The 16,440-nt window shown below is 51.4% G+C and overlaps 1 protein-coding gene across 1 annotated transcript in view; it reads left to right on the top strand.

The window, feature by feature from the left end:
* Positions 1 to 16,440, top strand: part of LOC138376182 (protein FAM53B) — a 145,976-nt gene that overhangs the window by 59,734 nt on the left and 69,802 nt on the right. Inside the window, exon 2 of the mRNA XM_069460230.1 lies at positions 9,286 to 9,548. Within this exon, the coding sequence (XP_069316331.1) occupies positions 9,471 to 9,548 (78 nt within the window). The 5' untranslated portion in view covers positions 9,286 to 9,470. The remainder of the gene's footprint in view (positions 1 to 9,285; positions 9,549 to 16,440) is intronic.

Here is a 16,440-nt window from a genome sequence, read left to right as displayed (position 1 = left end):
TGGAGGGAAGGTAATATCTCAGCAGCTGGTACTTGGAACACAGCTGGGAAGACAGTGATCTCTTTATCTCTGAGGCCTGGGGGCTGGTGGCCCCGATACGTTGTTCCTAGACAATATCACAAATATCGCACTGGAACACGAGAGGTGATGCAAGAGGGGACCAATGAGCCCTGTAAGAACTGTGCAGACGCGAGAGCTACCAGGTTGCCTATCCTCCACCCACTTAGGTCCTCCTGCTCCAGACCCGTGACCACCACTTGTGGCCTCCTGCTCCCACCTCTGCTGTGTGGGAGGTCATAGCTGAGGCACTTGATAGCAGCAGGAAAGGATTTGGCCTTTGCTATTGTCCAGTTTCCTAGGATCTTGAATCACAGGTCAGGTTTGAGCAGGACCGGGAAGGCCGGCCTGCAAAAGCCCACCATAGCAGTTGCTCCAGGACAAGCATCATCAGCTCTCTTACTGTTCTTTCTCACAGTTCACACAGCACCTTCAAGTCTATCAATTCTCTTGTTCTCTCAGGGTTCCGTTTGCATGTGACAGGTGAGGAAACTGAGGTTCAGAGAGGTGTAGAAACCTGGCTAAAGCTACACAGCTGATATATCTGGCCCAGCATCCCGTTTGATGGGCGAAGGAACTAAGGCCCAGAAAAGGGAGATGACTTGGCAGATGGGGCAGAGCTGGTCAATGGCATTGCCTGGGCCAGAAGCCGCATCTCGTAAGTCCTGCTCTGTTAACGCAGGCCAGATAGCCTCTTGTTTGGCCTGCTCCACTCTTGTTTTTGTTTTTAATTTTTTTTTTTTACCCTACTTGCTTTTAATCACGGTTGAGTAAATTCAGTATATGTATAACTAGGTCTGACTGAAGAACAGGTCATGGTTGTCTTAGGCTAAGTGGCTTAACAGTACAGAAGATTATCTTTGGGGCCCTTGCCGTCCCCTCGTTGTCCTCTGGCTCTGCCCATTCTTCCCGTTTACCCTGCTTTGGAGGAGAAGGCAGGATCTAGCTCTGTGCCCGCCCAGTGAGCATTAGCTCCCTCCCCTCCTTACCTCCTGTCCTTCATTTCCTTCCTTTTAAGTGTGTTCAGCAAGTTCTAGTCTGCAGCAAGCTCTTCTTTCATGGCGTTTGGTGGGTTAAAATGACACGAACGGTAGTAAGAATTGTGCTTATAGGAAACTCATCTGTCAGTTATTTCTCATTGATAAATGAGCTCTTGACAAGTCATGCATACAGTTGGCTTCAGTTTCAAGAAACAACATGGGCTGTCTCGTTCCCATGTTCAGATTTGTTTTGGCTTTGGATCTCAGCACTTTTATGTCCCTGAATAATGTCATTCCTCCCCCTCTTGAAATGTTATTTGCTTAAAAAAGCAGAAAATCCCTATGACACTGAGAATGACTGAAAAGTCCTGGAAGAACAGAGTTCTGAATTGGTTCAGCAGCTCATTTTACTGTTTTGTTTTGTTTTTCTCCCCTCCATTAAAACAGACTCACTCACTGGACCACTTTGTTTAGCCAGGGGCACAGATTGAGTCCCTGTTTAGCTATGTAATGTGACTGTCAGTCCTTCCCAAATGTGGGCCTTCAGTGAGTGACCTTTGATGACCTGAAGGACTAGGTCAGGGAATATATATTAATCCCAGTTACTGAAGAAAACACCTCCAAGGACCTACCTTGCTCTGTAGCCAAAGGATAAGGGATGGGGTGAGTGTGGTCTCTAAGGACAGCAGATGCTTTACTGCTTGCAGTGACAAAGTACCGCTTGCCCCACTGTCCAGCAGCCCAATCCCAGGAGTGAGGTGCTTAAGGGACTCAGAAGCATATTGCCTGCCTCCAGGAGCTCGTGCTGTAGCTGTGAAGACAAGATTTTTTTAAAGCCAATTCTCAGCATTTAGTAAGGGCCTACTCTCTGCTAGACATTGTGCCCACCTAAGGATTTCAGTACTTCTGGGGACATTTTTGTAGTACCCTACCTTACAGGGTATTTTCTCCTTTATGTTCTTTTATGTGAAGTGGGCAGAACAGGATAACTCCGTACATACTATGAAGGAAGAAAGTGAGCTCATCAAAGTTGTGTAGCTTGTGCAGGGTCCTACGGCTCCTCTGGGACCAGGCTGGGAAGTGTGGCTGCTGGACTCACTGTTCAGTGCTCTTCCTCAGCTTTGATAGTCACTGAGCAGATGGCCGTCCATCAGGTTCCTGCTGTGGGCAGACTCTGTGCTGATGCTAGAGGATGACTGAGGCACGGAAACACCTAGGCTGCACACGTGGAGGGCAGGGCTCCCCCAAAACTCCCTAGAGGTTAACTTTGAGAGAAGGGCAGGGTGGGCTTTGGTGCAGGTGGAGGTGGGAGGCAGAGGCCCCGGGGAGATGGGGATGGGGACCGATGGACCCAGGTTCTAGCTGGGGTCACAGGAAGCCAGTGCAACTCTTTCTGGGCCTGGGAGCACCCTGAGTTTCCTGGGAGACACTTCACCTTTTGTGTGGTACTCAGCATGGCTGCACTTGCAGGCAGCTAAGGTTGGAAGGGAATGGCTTTATGTCCCAGTAACACCCTCTCCAAGACACCCGCCTTATCTGCCCACCCCACTGCTTGCAGTGGAGCCTCTAGAGCTGTGTTGCAGCACTAAGTTCCAGGAAGTTGATGGCCTGGGATGCCTCAGGATGAGCTGTGTTGTAGAGTGGGTGTGCTGTAAACTCGGTTTCTGTGCTTCCAAGTTTGATCATTTAACCGAGAAATCAAGTAATTATAGAATAATTATGATGAAACTTATAGACCCTGGAGTAGAAGGGTTTAGTGGTTAACACAAAGACTTTGAAGTTCAGCAGATGTGGGTTGAGTCTGTTCCTTGTTCACAACTGGGTGACCTTGGGCCTGGGCCCAGTTTCTCCCTCTGTAAAATGGGATAACAATAGTATCCCCCTGTGTCTGAGGACACAGTAGGCACAGGGCCTGGCACTGTTGCTATGGCTGTTATTTTATTCATGTTGTGTTAAAAGGTAGACTCTGTCACTCATTCTTTCTGAAAATATAGACCAAGAGGAACAAGGAAAATGGTTTTTTAAAAAGTGTATTTTTTCCTGGATATGACCTCTATTGTAGAGTTTTCCTTAAATCGGTAATCCTTGGTATTAAGCATGTCCTTAATGTTAAAATATTGACCAAAGGGATTTTATTTGCCTCTCTTTTTCTGTCTGCGTACTGGAGGTGGTGATGGCAGATCTGTCTCTTGTCAGTTACCTTTCAGTAGGACCTGAAGACCTGGGAACCTGGGCTGAGGGAACAAGTTGAAATGTTGGCTGTAGTATGGGAAACACATTCTTGGGTCCCGTCCTGTTTGAAACATCAGACTCTTTCCAATATCAACTTGGTCTGGGAAAGTATAGGCTCTTGATAAAATTCCTAGGCAGCTTTTAACTTTTATCCTTTAAACTCAGATGACTTAGTTATAAAAACAGCAAGCAAAAGCATCCCCAGGCAGATTAAATTCCCTCTCTGGGCGGATACGAAGCCTGACTGCTGACCGCAGGGCCCAGCTCCCCTCCCAACCCTTCTCACACTTTTGGTTTGTCACAGAACCTGGCAAAAGACAGCATGACCCCCTAAGAAATGCGCTTCCCCAAATGTTCATAAATTTGCTTCTAGATCCTGTCTACAGATTGCTTTTGTCACACCAACAACTAAAGTTACGAAAGTTTAAAAGTGCATGCATGAGTCTTTCCTAAAGACCTTGTGGAATCGCTCTTTTCCTCCCATTTCCTTTGCTTAATGGGAGGGGGAAATGGAAGCTCTGAGAGCAATGACTTCCGCAAGCCATCAGGAAAACCACTGTCAGTGGCCAAGTTCATGTTTAAGTTTTGATCTGAGTCCTGTTTTTAAGGCAGTAAAACTAACTAAAAGTAGAAAGTATAGGCTGAAGACACTAAAAGAAGGAAAAGTTTGTCTTGACAATTTCCAGTGTTAGTTTCTTTTCAAGAGATAGCCCTTCAAAATGCATTACAGAAGCATTGGGTAAACTCCTCCAGTCTTCTTAAGATTTATATAGAATTGTAGGGTTTGTAACTTTTTTGCATGCATTAATTCATTTAGCCTGCAATCCTCTTTTGAAGTGGATGAACCAGGTTTCAGACCACAGTGGTATCAGACAGCTGTGTTCAAGGGCTGCAAACAAATGAAGGCACATTGAAGACTGCAGAACAAAAGCAAGAAAATTTTATGTTAGGAAGGAGTTGTGTGAGGGCGCAAAGTTGTCCCTGTCCCTGTGGTGTCAGGGAGAGCAGCATGGGGAGGCAGGCCTGGATTGAATTCTGGCCCTGGCCTTGCAGGTTGTGTGATATTGAGCAAATGACTTAGTTTCTTTCTTGGAGCCTCAGTCTTCTCATCTGGAATATGGGAATACTAACAGCAATACCTATTCCTAGGAATATGAGAGGATTAAATGAGATGAGCCCAACCTGTGGTTGATGCTCAGGGAGGTGGGAGGTGGAAGGTGGGAGGTGGGAGGTGGAAGTGAGGGTGGAGGGCTGTGCTCCACAGCTGCGTGGGGGCACAAGGGCTTGGAGAGGGGCTCTGGGGCAGGTGACCATGACAGCAACTGCCCACGTGTGTACCCTCCTGTTTTAGGCACATTGCTGGGGAGCTCGAGGCTGTTCTTGGGCAGTTGCACTTTTGGGGTGGGCAGGGACTCTCTGCCACCCTGTCTGCACCCAGGGAATGTAAGGGTGGTCAGGGAAGTGGAGTCACGGATCAGTGGAAAGTCTGACTTTGCCCTTTGCTCTTTCGGTGGAAATCCTGGTGAAGATGAGTCACTGAGTAGTGGCTCCTGGAGTTGGAACCAGAGAACACTGTGTCCTCATGATCAGGTTGGGGTGCCAGCTGAGGGGAGCCACACACTGGGCAGTCCCGTGTGTGTGGAGGCAGGGTGGGAGGCTCTCTGTCTACCATGCACACTGCCCAGGGAGTCACAGCAGAGAGGTGGGAGGGGAATGTGGGGACAGGGAAGTGACAATACAAGATTTAAATACACGTCAAAGAAGCTGCACAAGAGATGCCAGGATGATGTTGATAGAAAGGAAGTGCTGACCACAATTGCTACTTGTGTAAAGGGGAGGAGTGGACACCAGTGTCCGGAGCCTTCTCTGTGCTGAGCTCTTTTATAGGCATTTTCTTACTTCAATCTTCCAGCAGCCCCCAGGGCAAAGGTATTATCATCCTGGTTTTAAAGATGAGGAAACTTAAATCCAGTACCTTGCTTAAGGGGAAGGCTGGGGCTGTGAAATTCCACAGCGCACACACACCTCTCCCCACACCCCGCCCCCCATGGTCTCCCTGGTACAATCAGTGCAATTAAAAATAAGTTGTAAAATTTATACCTAATATAATTTATATTTTTAGTGTTCTATGAGTTGTTGTGGGTTTTTTGTTTTTTTTTTAGGCAGAGTCTTACTCTGTTGCCCGGGCTAGAGTGAGTGCCGTGGCGTCAGCCTAGCTCACAGCAACCTCAAACTCCTGGGCTCAAGCAATCCTCCTGCCTCAGCCTCCCGAGTAGCTGGGACTACAGGCATGAGCCACCATGCCCAGCTAATTTTTTTTTCTATATATATTTTAGTTGGCCAGATAATTTCTGTCTATTTTTAGTAGAGACAGGGTCTCGCTCTTGCTCAGGCTGATCTCGAACTCCTGACCTTGAGCGATCCACCCACCTCGGGCTCCCAGAGTGCTAGGATTACAGGCGTGAGCCAGCGTGCCCGGCTGTGTTCTATGAGTTTTGACAAATACATAGATCGAGTGGGATTTATTTTACATTCATGTAATTACAGGAAATAATCCAGGGAAATCTTGCGTACCCGTCACTCAGTGTCCCCCAGGAGGAACATCTTGATTTTAATATAGGTTAAAAGAAAGCCCACTAGACCAAAGCAGGGTCCATGCCCCAGAAGTGGCCCATGGGAGGGCTTTGTCAGGCTTCCACTTGTGCCTGTGGGATTGCCCAGTTACTGTCTCTTCTGAGGCCATGCCCCCGGCTTCTCCCCGAGAAGACCCTGGCCCTGTTTTCAAACTGGGCTCTGAGTCTCTGGATGGGCGCCAGCATTCCTCGGTGAAGTTGGCCAGGCCCATGCCACGGATCAGAGGAATCTCAGGGAATTCCAGATTGTGCTGGGCTCTGCTGTTCTGATTCGCCTCACAAAGTCTGAGAACGTGCCCGGATCATTTCTGATGTTACTGTGATTTAGCCCAATTCCAGAAATGTGTATTTAATTGTTATGGTATGTAAGGCACTGTGCTAGGTGTTGCAAAGGGTTTGGAAGAAATTGCTCTCTTCCAACTGACCAGAGCAGCCAACTCCAGCCTCTGGCCTCCTAAGGGATCCCCCACAGCTGCCTGATAAGGTCTGTGTTTAGTGTGGCACCCAGAGCCCTTGGTCTGGGTTGAGTGTGTCTCCCCAGCGCCTGCCCTGCTGTGCCTCCACGCACCGTGCGGTAGCCACTAGCGAGCTCACGTTCCCCACACACCGATCCGGCCAAGCGCCATGCTTTGCTCACAGTCTTCCTTCTGCCTGGATGCCCTTCTCCTTCCTGTGGAAATCTTGCCTGTTTTTAAAAAGTAAACAAGTACCATGTGCATGGGATGGAATATGCAAACAGCACGTAAGGCTGCACAGTCAGTGTTTCTCCTCTCCGGAACCAGAGTTGCCTCCTCCAGGCAACCACAGTATGGAACCAGACTGGACTCCTTTTCTTGCCTTTTTCACTTTATATGGAGTGTCTTGGAGATTGTTTCATATCTGTACCATTACAGTGGCCTCATTAAAGTTTTTTTTTAAGGGCCACACAGTATTCCTTTACATAATGATACCGTAATTTAACCGGTCCTCTGTTCATAGGTGTCTATCTTGTCCCCCTTCTTGGGCTCTTACAGACAGTGCTGCATGTCTTTGGCCCCTGTGCAAACGAATCTCTTTAAGACCCAACTCTGGTGCCCCCTTCCTGTTTGCCTCTGGTGTGTGTAGTGCCGGGTTCACAGCACTCTCTTGCTGAGACCTCCAGGACGGGGATTGTGCCATGCCTCCTTTCTCCTTTCACTGCCTGCCATGTCACCCGGAGCTTATGGTGCTTATGCTGCCGCTGGGAGCCCTGGTCCCTCTTAGGGGCTCTGGAGGGGATGGAGCTGGCGAGTCACTGCCCCGGTCTCGCTTCCTGCTTTGTGCAGAGCTGCATCTGGATGGGCTGACATGTTTCCATGGCAATTGGTTTCCACAGTATCGTTCTTACTGGCCTCCTATTTCACCAGAAGGATGGGCCATGATATAGCCAGGCCCCTTTGATGCATTTAGCTTGTTTCCTTTTAAACAAATTCGAGAGGATGGCTGCTTGGGTGTGCACTGCTGAGAAAAGGGTCTGGACTCACAGGCTCCCCTGTGAAACTAATAGCAGTAGCTGCTGTTTATTGAGCAGTTGCTCAAATGAGCTAGGCACTGAGCAAAGAGCTTCAGCTCTATTTTCACAAGGTACAATAACCTCGTGAGGCAGGCACTGTTGTCCCTATTTTACGGAAAGGGAAACGGCTCAGAGAGTAACTTGGCTAAGGTCACTCAAACAATATATTTCAAAAGTTGAGATTACAATGAGGTATGCTTGACTCAGAACCTGAGCCTGTAACCACTGAGCCTACCTGGCTTCTTACAGAGGAAAGAAATGGAGTAGGGAAGGGGACAGGTCACCCCCCGCCGCCCCAGGCCTTGTGCCAGTGGCTGGCTGCCCCATAACTGAATTGAGGCTCACACCCAGAAAGGGGATGGCCGCCATCAGGCCTCCACCGCGAGGCGGCACAAAGGGCCCCATTGAAGGGTGAGTTCAGGAGCACCCCTCCTGGCCCGCTCCTGAGCCAACATCCAGGGGGCCGGCGGGCATTTCCAGCTCAGCTGTCTGGCCAGAACTTGGAGGAGTGGTCTGAAATTCCTTCCTTGAACAGATCCCTCTTGGTTAGAACGTGTAGCTTCTACACTGATGTGGTATTGAAGCAGCATCAGGTCTCACAGCGTGACCTGGGACTCTCATACTCCCCTGGGCCCCCCTTCCTGAACAGGCAGGCCTTGAACATGTATTGATTTCCCTTCTCCCCTTGCCTGCTTTTGCACTTTGGATGAACCTTGTTTTCGAAGAACAGTAGAAGGTAATTTTCCTGTGCTTGCCAGCTGGCCCGTAATTGAGCAATTTCAATAACACCCACTGTAAAGTCTAATCGAAGTAAACAGGAAAATATGATTTACAATCTGGACAGCAAGTAAATACCAGGGTGCAATTAATTTTTACATAGAGCAGCAGATTCTGAAACATTTTCCTGGGCTGAGCAGTTTGTTTTTAATTACAGATTAGCAGCTGCTTTTCTATTTATTTATTACTATTATCGTTAATTTTTTTCTTTTTGTTGGTGATCTTCAGATTCCTTGTGTCTATGTGTCTTTCTTTGAAGGTTTAACCACAGGAGGATGGGATGGGGAAATAGGACCAGGGACATTAATTTGTAAGGAGTGATTTCTTAAGCCAGAACTGAAGGCTGCACTCTTTCTTCATTTGCTTGGGGAAGTGATGGTGGACTGGGGAGAGGGCGTGGATGGACTGTGCGGGACGGGATGCCCAGGGGATCTCATCTCTGCTGGAAGCTCACTCGCTCTGGTTCATTCTGGGGAGGAGGACAAAGCGACAGAGGCCCCTGGCGTTGCAAGTATGTTGATGTTGAAACGTGGTACCTCCAGGGGTAGGAAAGGTATACCTTTAAACGGACCCTCCAGATTTTCCCAGTAGCTTCTGTGTCATGACTCGGGGGGAAGCGGAGCCCATGTGCCGACTGTGAACACCCAAGGCCAGTTGGCTGCCCGAGGGCTGACCCCTTCAGTGTTGGATGTGGGGATGAAGTGTGTTCTGACCCTCAGCATAACTGAATGTGTCCTAGTGTATGCTAAAGCTGCCTGTAAAGCCAGCTCAATGACAAGCTATCACACGACTAGAGCACACTGCAGGGACAGCATATTGTTAGCCGGCTGGACCCAAATTTGTTGCTCTGCCCACCAGGGTGTTGGCTTTTAGGGATGGCCTGAGGCTGGCATGAGGGTAACTGGGGGTTCTGAGAAGGTGATTCTGGGCCTTGGTGACCCTCCCAGAATGGATCTCCTTTAGCAGGGAGGCGCTTCCATTCCCATGGGGTTTTCAGTGCTGGGGAGGGGCTGCTCTCTCAGGGCCCTGGTCTTCCTTAGTCCTGAATCTCTTTGCCTTTCTTTTGTCTTTCCAGGGAGTCGACCACACTGGGCCATTTCCCAGAAGGGCCCCACCCCAGGGTGAGTGGCTGATGGGGAGCTGTTTCTGCTGATGTCAGTCACCTAGGAGGTGCCCAGGCATCACCTCTGCCCAAGTCTTCCCAACTGAAGATGGCTCGTTCCCACCCTGGAACAGAGCCCAGTGCCTGAGGTCCTTACCATGGTGATGGTCCTGAGTAAAAGCCTCGGTAACCAGGGAGCTGACTCTGTAGCATGCAGGAACTTCAAGCCTGAACTGGTAAGAAACGTAGCAGGCATCATTTCTTTGACCTTTTGTGAGGCGTGATGTCCAGGTTGGGTATGGACTGAGCATCCAGGCCTAGGAAACTGAGTCCAAAGTGCCCAAGAGCAGACCTCTGTGAGATGGTCCAGGCTGGGCCATAGGGCAGAGGAGCCCAGAGCTTGGCTAAGCACTTGGAAGAAGGAAGTAGCTCAGCGCAGATTAGAGGGCGTCTGGTGAGTGGGGAGGGGAAGGCCATCACCCTGCTACATAATACCAAGCAGGGTTCTGCCATCCTGCCAGGCTGAGGCCGACATTCCTTCTGTTTCCACCCTGTAAGAGGAGGCAGTTTCCAGAAGGGGGGTGGTGCCCTGCATGGGGGCCAGGATAAGACCATACCTCAAATGGGTGGTGCCTTGAGAGAGCTGCTACTGCAGGAATTTCAAGAGTGGGAGATGATGGAGAAAGAAGGCACAGTCTGGCAGCCAAGGTGGTGGGCCATGGGGACATCTGCCCTCTGGCTGCCCTCTGCCACAGTTGTCCTCTGACCAAGTGGTAGTGGGCTGGGGCAGAGGCAGACCACGAGCAAAACAACCCTTGGCAGCTGAATCCCGTCAGCAGCCCCAACCTTCTTCCGAGCCCAAATCCTCAGAAGGAAGTGGGGGCTGCGCCCCTGCAGAGGGAGCACGGAGAAGTGCCGTGCGGGCATAAACACTCTTGTGCAGTAGTGTTATGGATGGGTAAGTCCTCAGAACTCTCAGCAGTTTCTGTGGTCTGGAAGGGGTTGACTGCCCAGGGTCATGTCGCCCAGGGACCCCTCCTGGCACCCTACGTAGCCCCTACGAGAACCCACACTAAGCACTCTTGGGGGCTCCATTCTCGTGCCAGTGAAAACCAAGCCTGGAGCAGACAGATCTGGGTCTCTGACCCTGGCAGGAGCTTGGGGAAGCCACTGAGGCCTTCACAGAGCACCTTCCGTGCGTTGGATGCTGGGCTGGAGGATTCAGGAAACAAGATGAATAGGAGCTGGGCCTTGCACTTCTTGCCCTTGTGAAGCTCCCAGTCTAGAGGGGGATGGTCTGGCCAGATGTGAATGCAGTGACACTTTAGGATCCCATCACCGGTAACTGATAACTGCAGCTCATGTTAAGCCCAGGGGTGTGCAGAGTAGCGGGGCTGGCATGGTTGTAGCATATCAAGGGAAACATCATGAAATAGGGATGTTAGATTTGGTCTTGAAGGATGCGTAGAAGTGGCTTAGAAACCGCTGGGTCCAGCTGCCTCATTTTAGAAATGAGACAGCTGCAACCTGGAGCCGGGCAGTAACTTCCTCGCCAGCTCTGCCTCGCCCCGCTCCTGCCAGCCCCACTTCCTGGGTATGTGTTAGGCCTCTTCTCCCTGGCTGGTGTTTGGACACTAGTCTCAGTGGACTTCCCTGCCTCAAGTCTCTCCAGCCCTTACCAGGCGTGGCAGCAGCGCCACTCTGCTCGTAGGCTGCAGCCTGTGAGGCCTGCACGGAGGCCTGAGTGCCTGTCCTGACCCAGCCTTAAGGACGAGGACCCAGCTCGGCTCTTCCCTCTGTCCCCAGCACTGCCAGGGTGGGCAGAGAGCAGGCACGTAAGGTGTGTGTGTTTGGTGGCAGTCTTGGTCGTTGCAGCAAGGACTGGAGCTGCTACTGCATCCCTTTCCATCCATCCCTTTCCAGTGTGCATTTGGTGTATATCTGTTATTGGATTACTTGTCACCACCCCACTGCCACCACCCTGGTTCTTCCTGCTGTCTTCTCTTATATGGATTCTGTGGTAACTGGCCCCCTGCTTCCAACTCTTTTAACCTGTTCTCCACCCAGCAGCCAGAAGGGATCCCTGTCAGATCTGTCCCTCCTCTTCTCAGAACCTTCCACTGGCTTCCCATCTCATGCTGAGCACATTCCAAGCCCTCGCTAGGATGTATGAGGCCCCACACAGTCTCATCCATGTGACTACCCTGACTGCATCTCTGCCACCCTCCCCCCTTGCCCTGCTTAGGCCGCGCTGGCCTCCTTGCTCCAATGTGCTAAGCGTGAGCCTGCCCCAGGGCCTTTTTTCCGTGGCGCGGAGCTCTCTCCCCATAGCAGGACTGTCTCCCTCCATCCATTCTTTCTCTGGCCACTCAGCCTAAAATTTAATTCTGCCACCAGCCCCCCTTCTGTCTTCTGTCCCTGTCTTTTTCCCTCTTAGGCAATTGTCACTATAATGTTTTACCTGTGGATCTTGTTTGTTGACTAACTGCTTATACTAGAATGAGAGCTTCGTGAAGGCAGGAAATGTTGCCTCCTTTGCTTGTTGGTGAATACCCAGTGCCTTACACCAGGGCCCACCGTGTGGCAGGTGCTTGGTGGGTACCTGTGCCATTGGTGAGTGGACAGGTCCCTGCCTCCCGGCTACTTTTCACTCACTGTTGTTTTAATCCCTCTCTGGCTGCTGCTCAAGTTTAGGACTAAATGGGTGTGACTAGAGTGGCTCTGACCAGAAAGGAGCAGCCTCGAGGGTGAGGGGCCATCTGCAGGTCCCGAGGGAGAAGCCCTTCCTGGGTCCAGCTGTGCTGTTGGCCACCTCTGAGCCTGATCCCTTCTCACAGTGGGACTGGCTAGTGTCTGCTGTAGAGCTGGTTCCAGGGCACACGGGCCTGAGGTCAGCTGACTTGCTCTTCTCAGAGATGTCGCCTGAGCCCCTGCCAGGAGGAGCGTGACCTCTCACCCCTGTCCAGTGAAGGAAAACGCATCTTCTCGGAAAAGAAGAGCAAGGCAGGGAGAGCTGTGAGCTCGTCGGAAGGGCTTCTACCATGTGTACTCTTGCTGTCTCACAGATTAGGATCTTCGCTTTCTTCACAAGCTCTCTCTCCCCTTCTTGGAAAGTATCCTTTTTTTTTTTTTTTGCTGCTTTTTGTTACTGGCTGATCCGGAAACCACCCAGCCCGGTGCTTTGGGCCCATCTGCCTTCCTCCTCCTCTTTCCTTGGCTCCAGATGGGATGTCAGTTGTAGGGAGTGGCCCCTTTGGAGAGGGGCTTTCTCGTCAATGTGTGGCCTGGCCCAGCCCAGTGCTGCTTGCAGCGTGGCCAGCAGGAAGGCGTAGAGAGCTCAGCTGTGCTGCATGCCTGCGGAGGCTGCTTACAGAGGTCCAGTCACCTCCTCCCTCTCCCGGAGCCGAGGGGCAGGGCCATGTCCATCTGCACCCTGTTATACAGACAGGAAACTGGCTCAGAGAGCTCGAGGAAGGGGCGCCAGGGCACAGACTTCGGTCCGGCCCTCATCTTCTCTGCCCAGTGCCTTCCTGCTTGGGCCTCAGCTCTGGAGGCTGCGATCATCTCAGGGCTCCTTTGGGTCTTGGGGAAAGATGCACGCTGTGAATAACTAAAGAAAGACCCAAAATAATCTGCCTGGTGATGACATCTGTGAGACAGAATGTAAGATAAGCTGATGTTAGCATTTGCTTTGAACAGCCTGCGAAGGTTCAGAGGAAGCTGATGGGGTTTTGCTTTAGCTTCCTAGACTGGTAACATCATCCTCATGTAAATACCATCAAGATAACAACAGGAAAGATGGAAAATAATTTTTCTTTTGTTTTCTAATGAGACTAAGATGATAACAAGTAGAAGTTTAAGATGGAAAAACAAAACATGATTTGCGGGGAGGCTGGGAAATGCTCTGCACAGGCATTGGAATTACGGGAGCAGACCCCAGAGGCGTGCCTCAGTCACAGAGGAGGGAGAGTCTGAAACCTTAGGGGGAAGGCATGTGGGTCCCTGGAGCCCTGGGTGTCACGGCACACCAGAAGGGCAGCCCACGGTGCTTCCTCTGAGGCTTGCTGAGGAGCAAGAGAACTCGGCCTCCCTCCCTGCTCTGTTAGGGGTCTGTGTCATGGTTCTCTTATTCTTTTTAAAAAAACTAAACGCTAGTGACAATGTGACTTTCCGTCCTCCTGAGAAAGGTGTAAGGAAAAAGGAAAAAAGGACTGAGAGACTCTCAGCATCTAGCATTTGCCAGCATGGGGGCTCACTTTCTTGGGGAGAGATGGCCTCGGAGCGAAGGCTGTGCCCACAACCGTGGCTTAGCTCGTACAGTCGGCAGGCGTGACTGCCTGGGCCCTTCTCCCCCACTCTGCCCTGCTGCTTTCCTCTGCCAAGTGGGCTCTTCCTTCCAGTGTTCTAACATTAGCTGCTCCTCTGGACGGCAGCCCAGACATTTGACCTTGGGAGCACTGTGCTCCCTCAGCTCCTTCCCGCATGCCCACGCTCAGGCCAAGGGCCTGTTCTCTCATTTCCAGAGTGACCACCTCCCTGGACCAGGCCTGGCCTTTTCTCCCCAGCTGGTCTCCAAGCCCTGTGTAAGGTCTGGGGACTGGAGGGAACTGATGACCGCTTGCTCCTGGGCAGAGGGTGGTACGTGGCTCCCGGCTGCCTGACTTTTCCCACAACCACCAACACTAGTGTTTTGGAGGGGCTGATCTGGTAGGTAGAACAGGTACTTCCTTCTCCTTCTGTGCTTGTCAGATTAGGATGCCAGAGCTAAGTTACTTACCTTGTCTGAAGAGTCAGTGGCCACATCAGGCCTTGTGCCCCGCTGCCTGGGCACTGGGGGTTTTCATACTTCTGGTCACACTGAGTTGGCACTTTGGGTACAGTAGCCTCAGCCAGGATCCCTGGCAGGACACAGGCTGGCCTGAAGTTGGAACTCAGAGGTGCACACAGAGTCCGAGGCAGTCTGATACCTTTCACCCTGGGCAGGCAAAGATAGTAAGGGACCCACTCATGCCTTGGCTGACCTCAAAGGGTTGGGAGTCAGGACTGCTGTATCTCTGCCAACATCTTTGTGAGTCTCTGCCTAAGGACACTGTTCCCTTCCCAGCTTCTCTTTCTCATCCTGGGCCTGGATCTCCCTCGTGCTTTCTATGCCACAGTCTCACCAGGTTCCATTTTGGAGGCATGAGTTCCATTTTGGAAGCTCATACACCAGTGCACGAGGATGAGCTGCTCCCTGTTGCATTGTGGCTCCCTGTAACGCTGTTAGGAGAAGGAAAAAGCAACTTAATTGCTTCAGCTGATAATCTGCAGAAGAAAGTTGTGAAGAACTGTGGTTATGGCCTGGCATTTTCTGGATGGGCTAGTTCCCCATTTGGAGCCTTAATTGTGTCTTTATTTAAGTCGGGGCTTCTTTCTTTAGTCAGACAGATGGCCCTGAAGCCTCAATTTGATTTCCAGATTTTGCCTTTCCTACGAGGATCTGATTCCAAAAGCCTTCTCTCATGATCTAAGGAGTCCCACAGAGATGAGGCCCTGCCCTGGGGTGGGCTTGGGAACAGAGACTCCACAGTGGGAGAAATACAAAGGGGAAATATGCTCTTGTCTTGTTTCACTGCAGGGCTCGGCCAGGGCTCGGGTGCTCACTTCTGTGCAGACACTGAGTGTCTTGTGAAACCTCAGAGGGCCAAGAGTTTCCCTCAGGGCCTGGTGGGCCTCAACACACAGTGATTTGCACGTCCTTCCCACTGTGGGTGCAGAAGGTTAAAAGGGTTAGAAAGGCTGGCTGTAAGAATGGCACATCCCAGTGGGAATTTTATCATTTACTGGGTAGACTGGGAATAAAAGGCTCTGGCCAAGTGGGAACTCTGTTGGTTTGCCCACGGGAGTTGGATCCAGGGAAACCGCGGGTGGTCAGGGTATACTGGCACAGTCTGTGATACACCATACTAGCCACACGGATGGGGCTCAGAAAGCAAGACTAGCCCTGATCTGGTCTTGAGGCCAAGCACGATATCAGTCAGGGTTCCTCATTTGTTAGCGACAGAGGCCACCCCCAGCTAACTCTGGAGCAATTGGAGAGAGTTGGTGAGGGAAGAGTTGGTGAGTCAGGCCCCAGAAAGTGCAGGGCCAGCGCAGCTGGGAGGACTTTGGAAGCAGGTTCTTGTGGGCAGCTGAGAGTCTCCCTGCTGGGTGAATCAGCCCAGCACTGCTTTGGTTCAGCAGCCAGAGCACAGAGCCAGTGACTGGTCAGCCCAGCCTGAGTTCTGAGCCTACTCCATGGCTGGGGAGGTATAGGCTTCTTGGTTGACAGTCCCACTGAGACACTATCCAGTGAGGAGGGAGGTATCCCAATGTGGAATTGGGGTGCTACTAGCAGAAGAAGTGGGGCTGTACCACTGGGCCGTGCAGTTTCATCTGCTCAGTGAGAGGCACAAAGAGCAGCTCATCTAGAGCAGAGGGAGGTGGAGAAGTTGTTCCTTCAAGCTGGAAAATCACAGTGTACGCCATCGCTGGTCCACTGGCACCTCTGGGTGGAGTGTCAGAGGCTGACATGAGCCTGGGCCAGCTGGGTTGGGGGGGCAGCCCTGGCCCTCAGGCTGGCACTCTCACTCCTTCCCCACTGAGTTTGGACTTTTCATGAGCCCAGTAATTTTGGGAGGCAGTAAGTTCTGCCTGGTGAAAATCCATTTCCAATGGCCCAGCATCCACTGGGAGGGTGGGCACAGGAGCCAGACGGGCTGGCGCTGACAGGTGCCATAGCCATGGTGCCTGCTCTGCACTAGGGATGCTGTGAACAAGAGAGCCCCCTTTCCTCAAGAAGCTTCCTTTCCCATGGAGCAGAGAATAAGCATAGAAACAGATGAGCCAATACACACTGTTTACATTAAGGTGATGGGGGAGAGAAAAGCTTGGGGTGGGAGGTGCTGCTTCAGCCAGGATGGTCAGGGAAGGCCTCTGAGGAGGCCACAGACCAAGAGTGAGGGTGCAGAGCCTTTTGTGTAAAGGCCCTGAGATGGCAGCGACTGGCTTGTCCCCACCACATGGCATGAATGAGGAGGGGAGGGACAGAGTGAGGTTGAGGGAGTTGAGCAACATAGCAACACCCTGTCTTAACAAAAAAAATTTTAA

The sequence above is a fragment of the Eulemur rufifrons genome, chromosome 28, assembly GCF_041146395.1.
Source record: "Eulemur rufifrons isolate Redbay chromosome 28, OSU_ERuf_1, whole genome shotgun sequence".
Classification (NCBI taxonomy): Eukaryota; Metazoa; Chordata; class Mammalia; order Primates; family Lemuridae; genus Eulemur; species Eulemur rufifrons.
The sequence above is the reverse complement of the archived record's forward strand: the minus strand, read 5'-3'. Positions and strand labels throughout refer to the sequence as shown.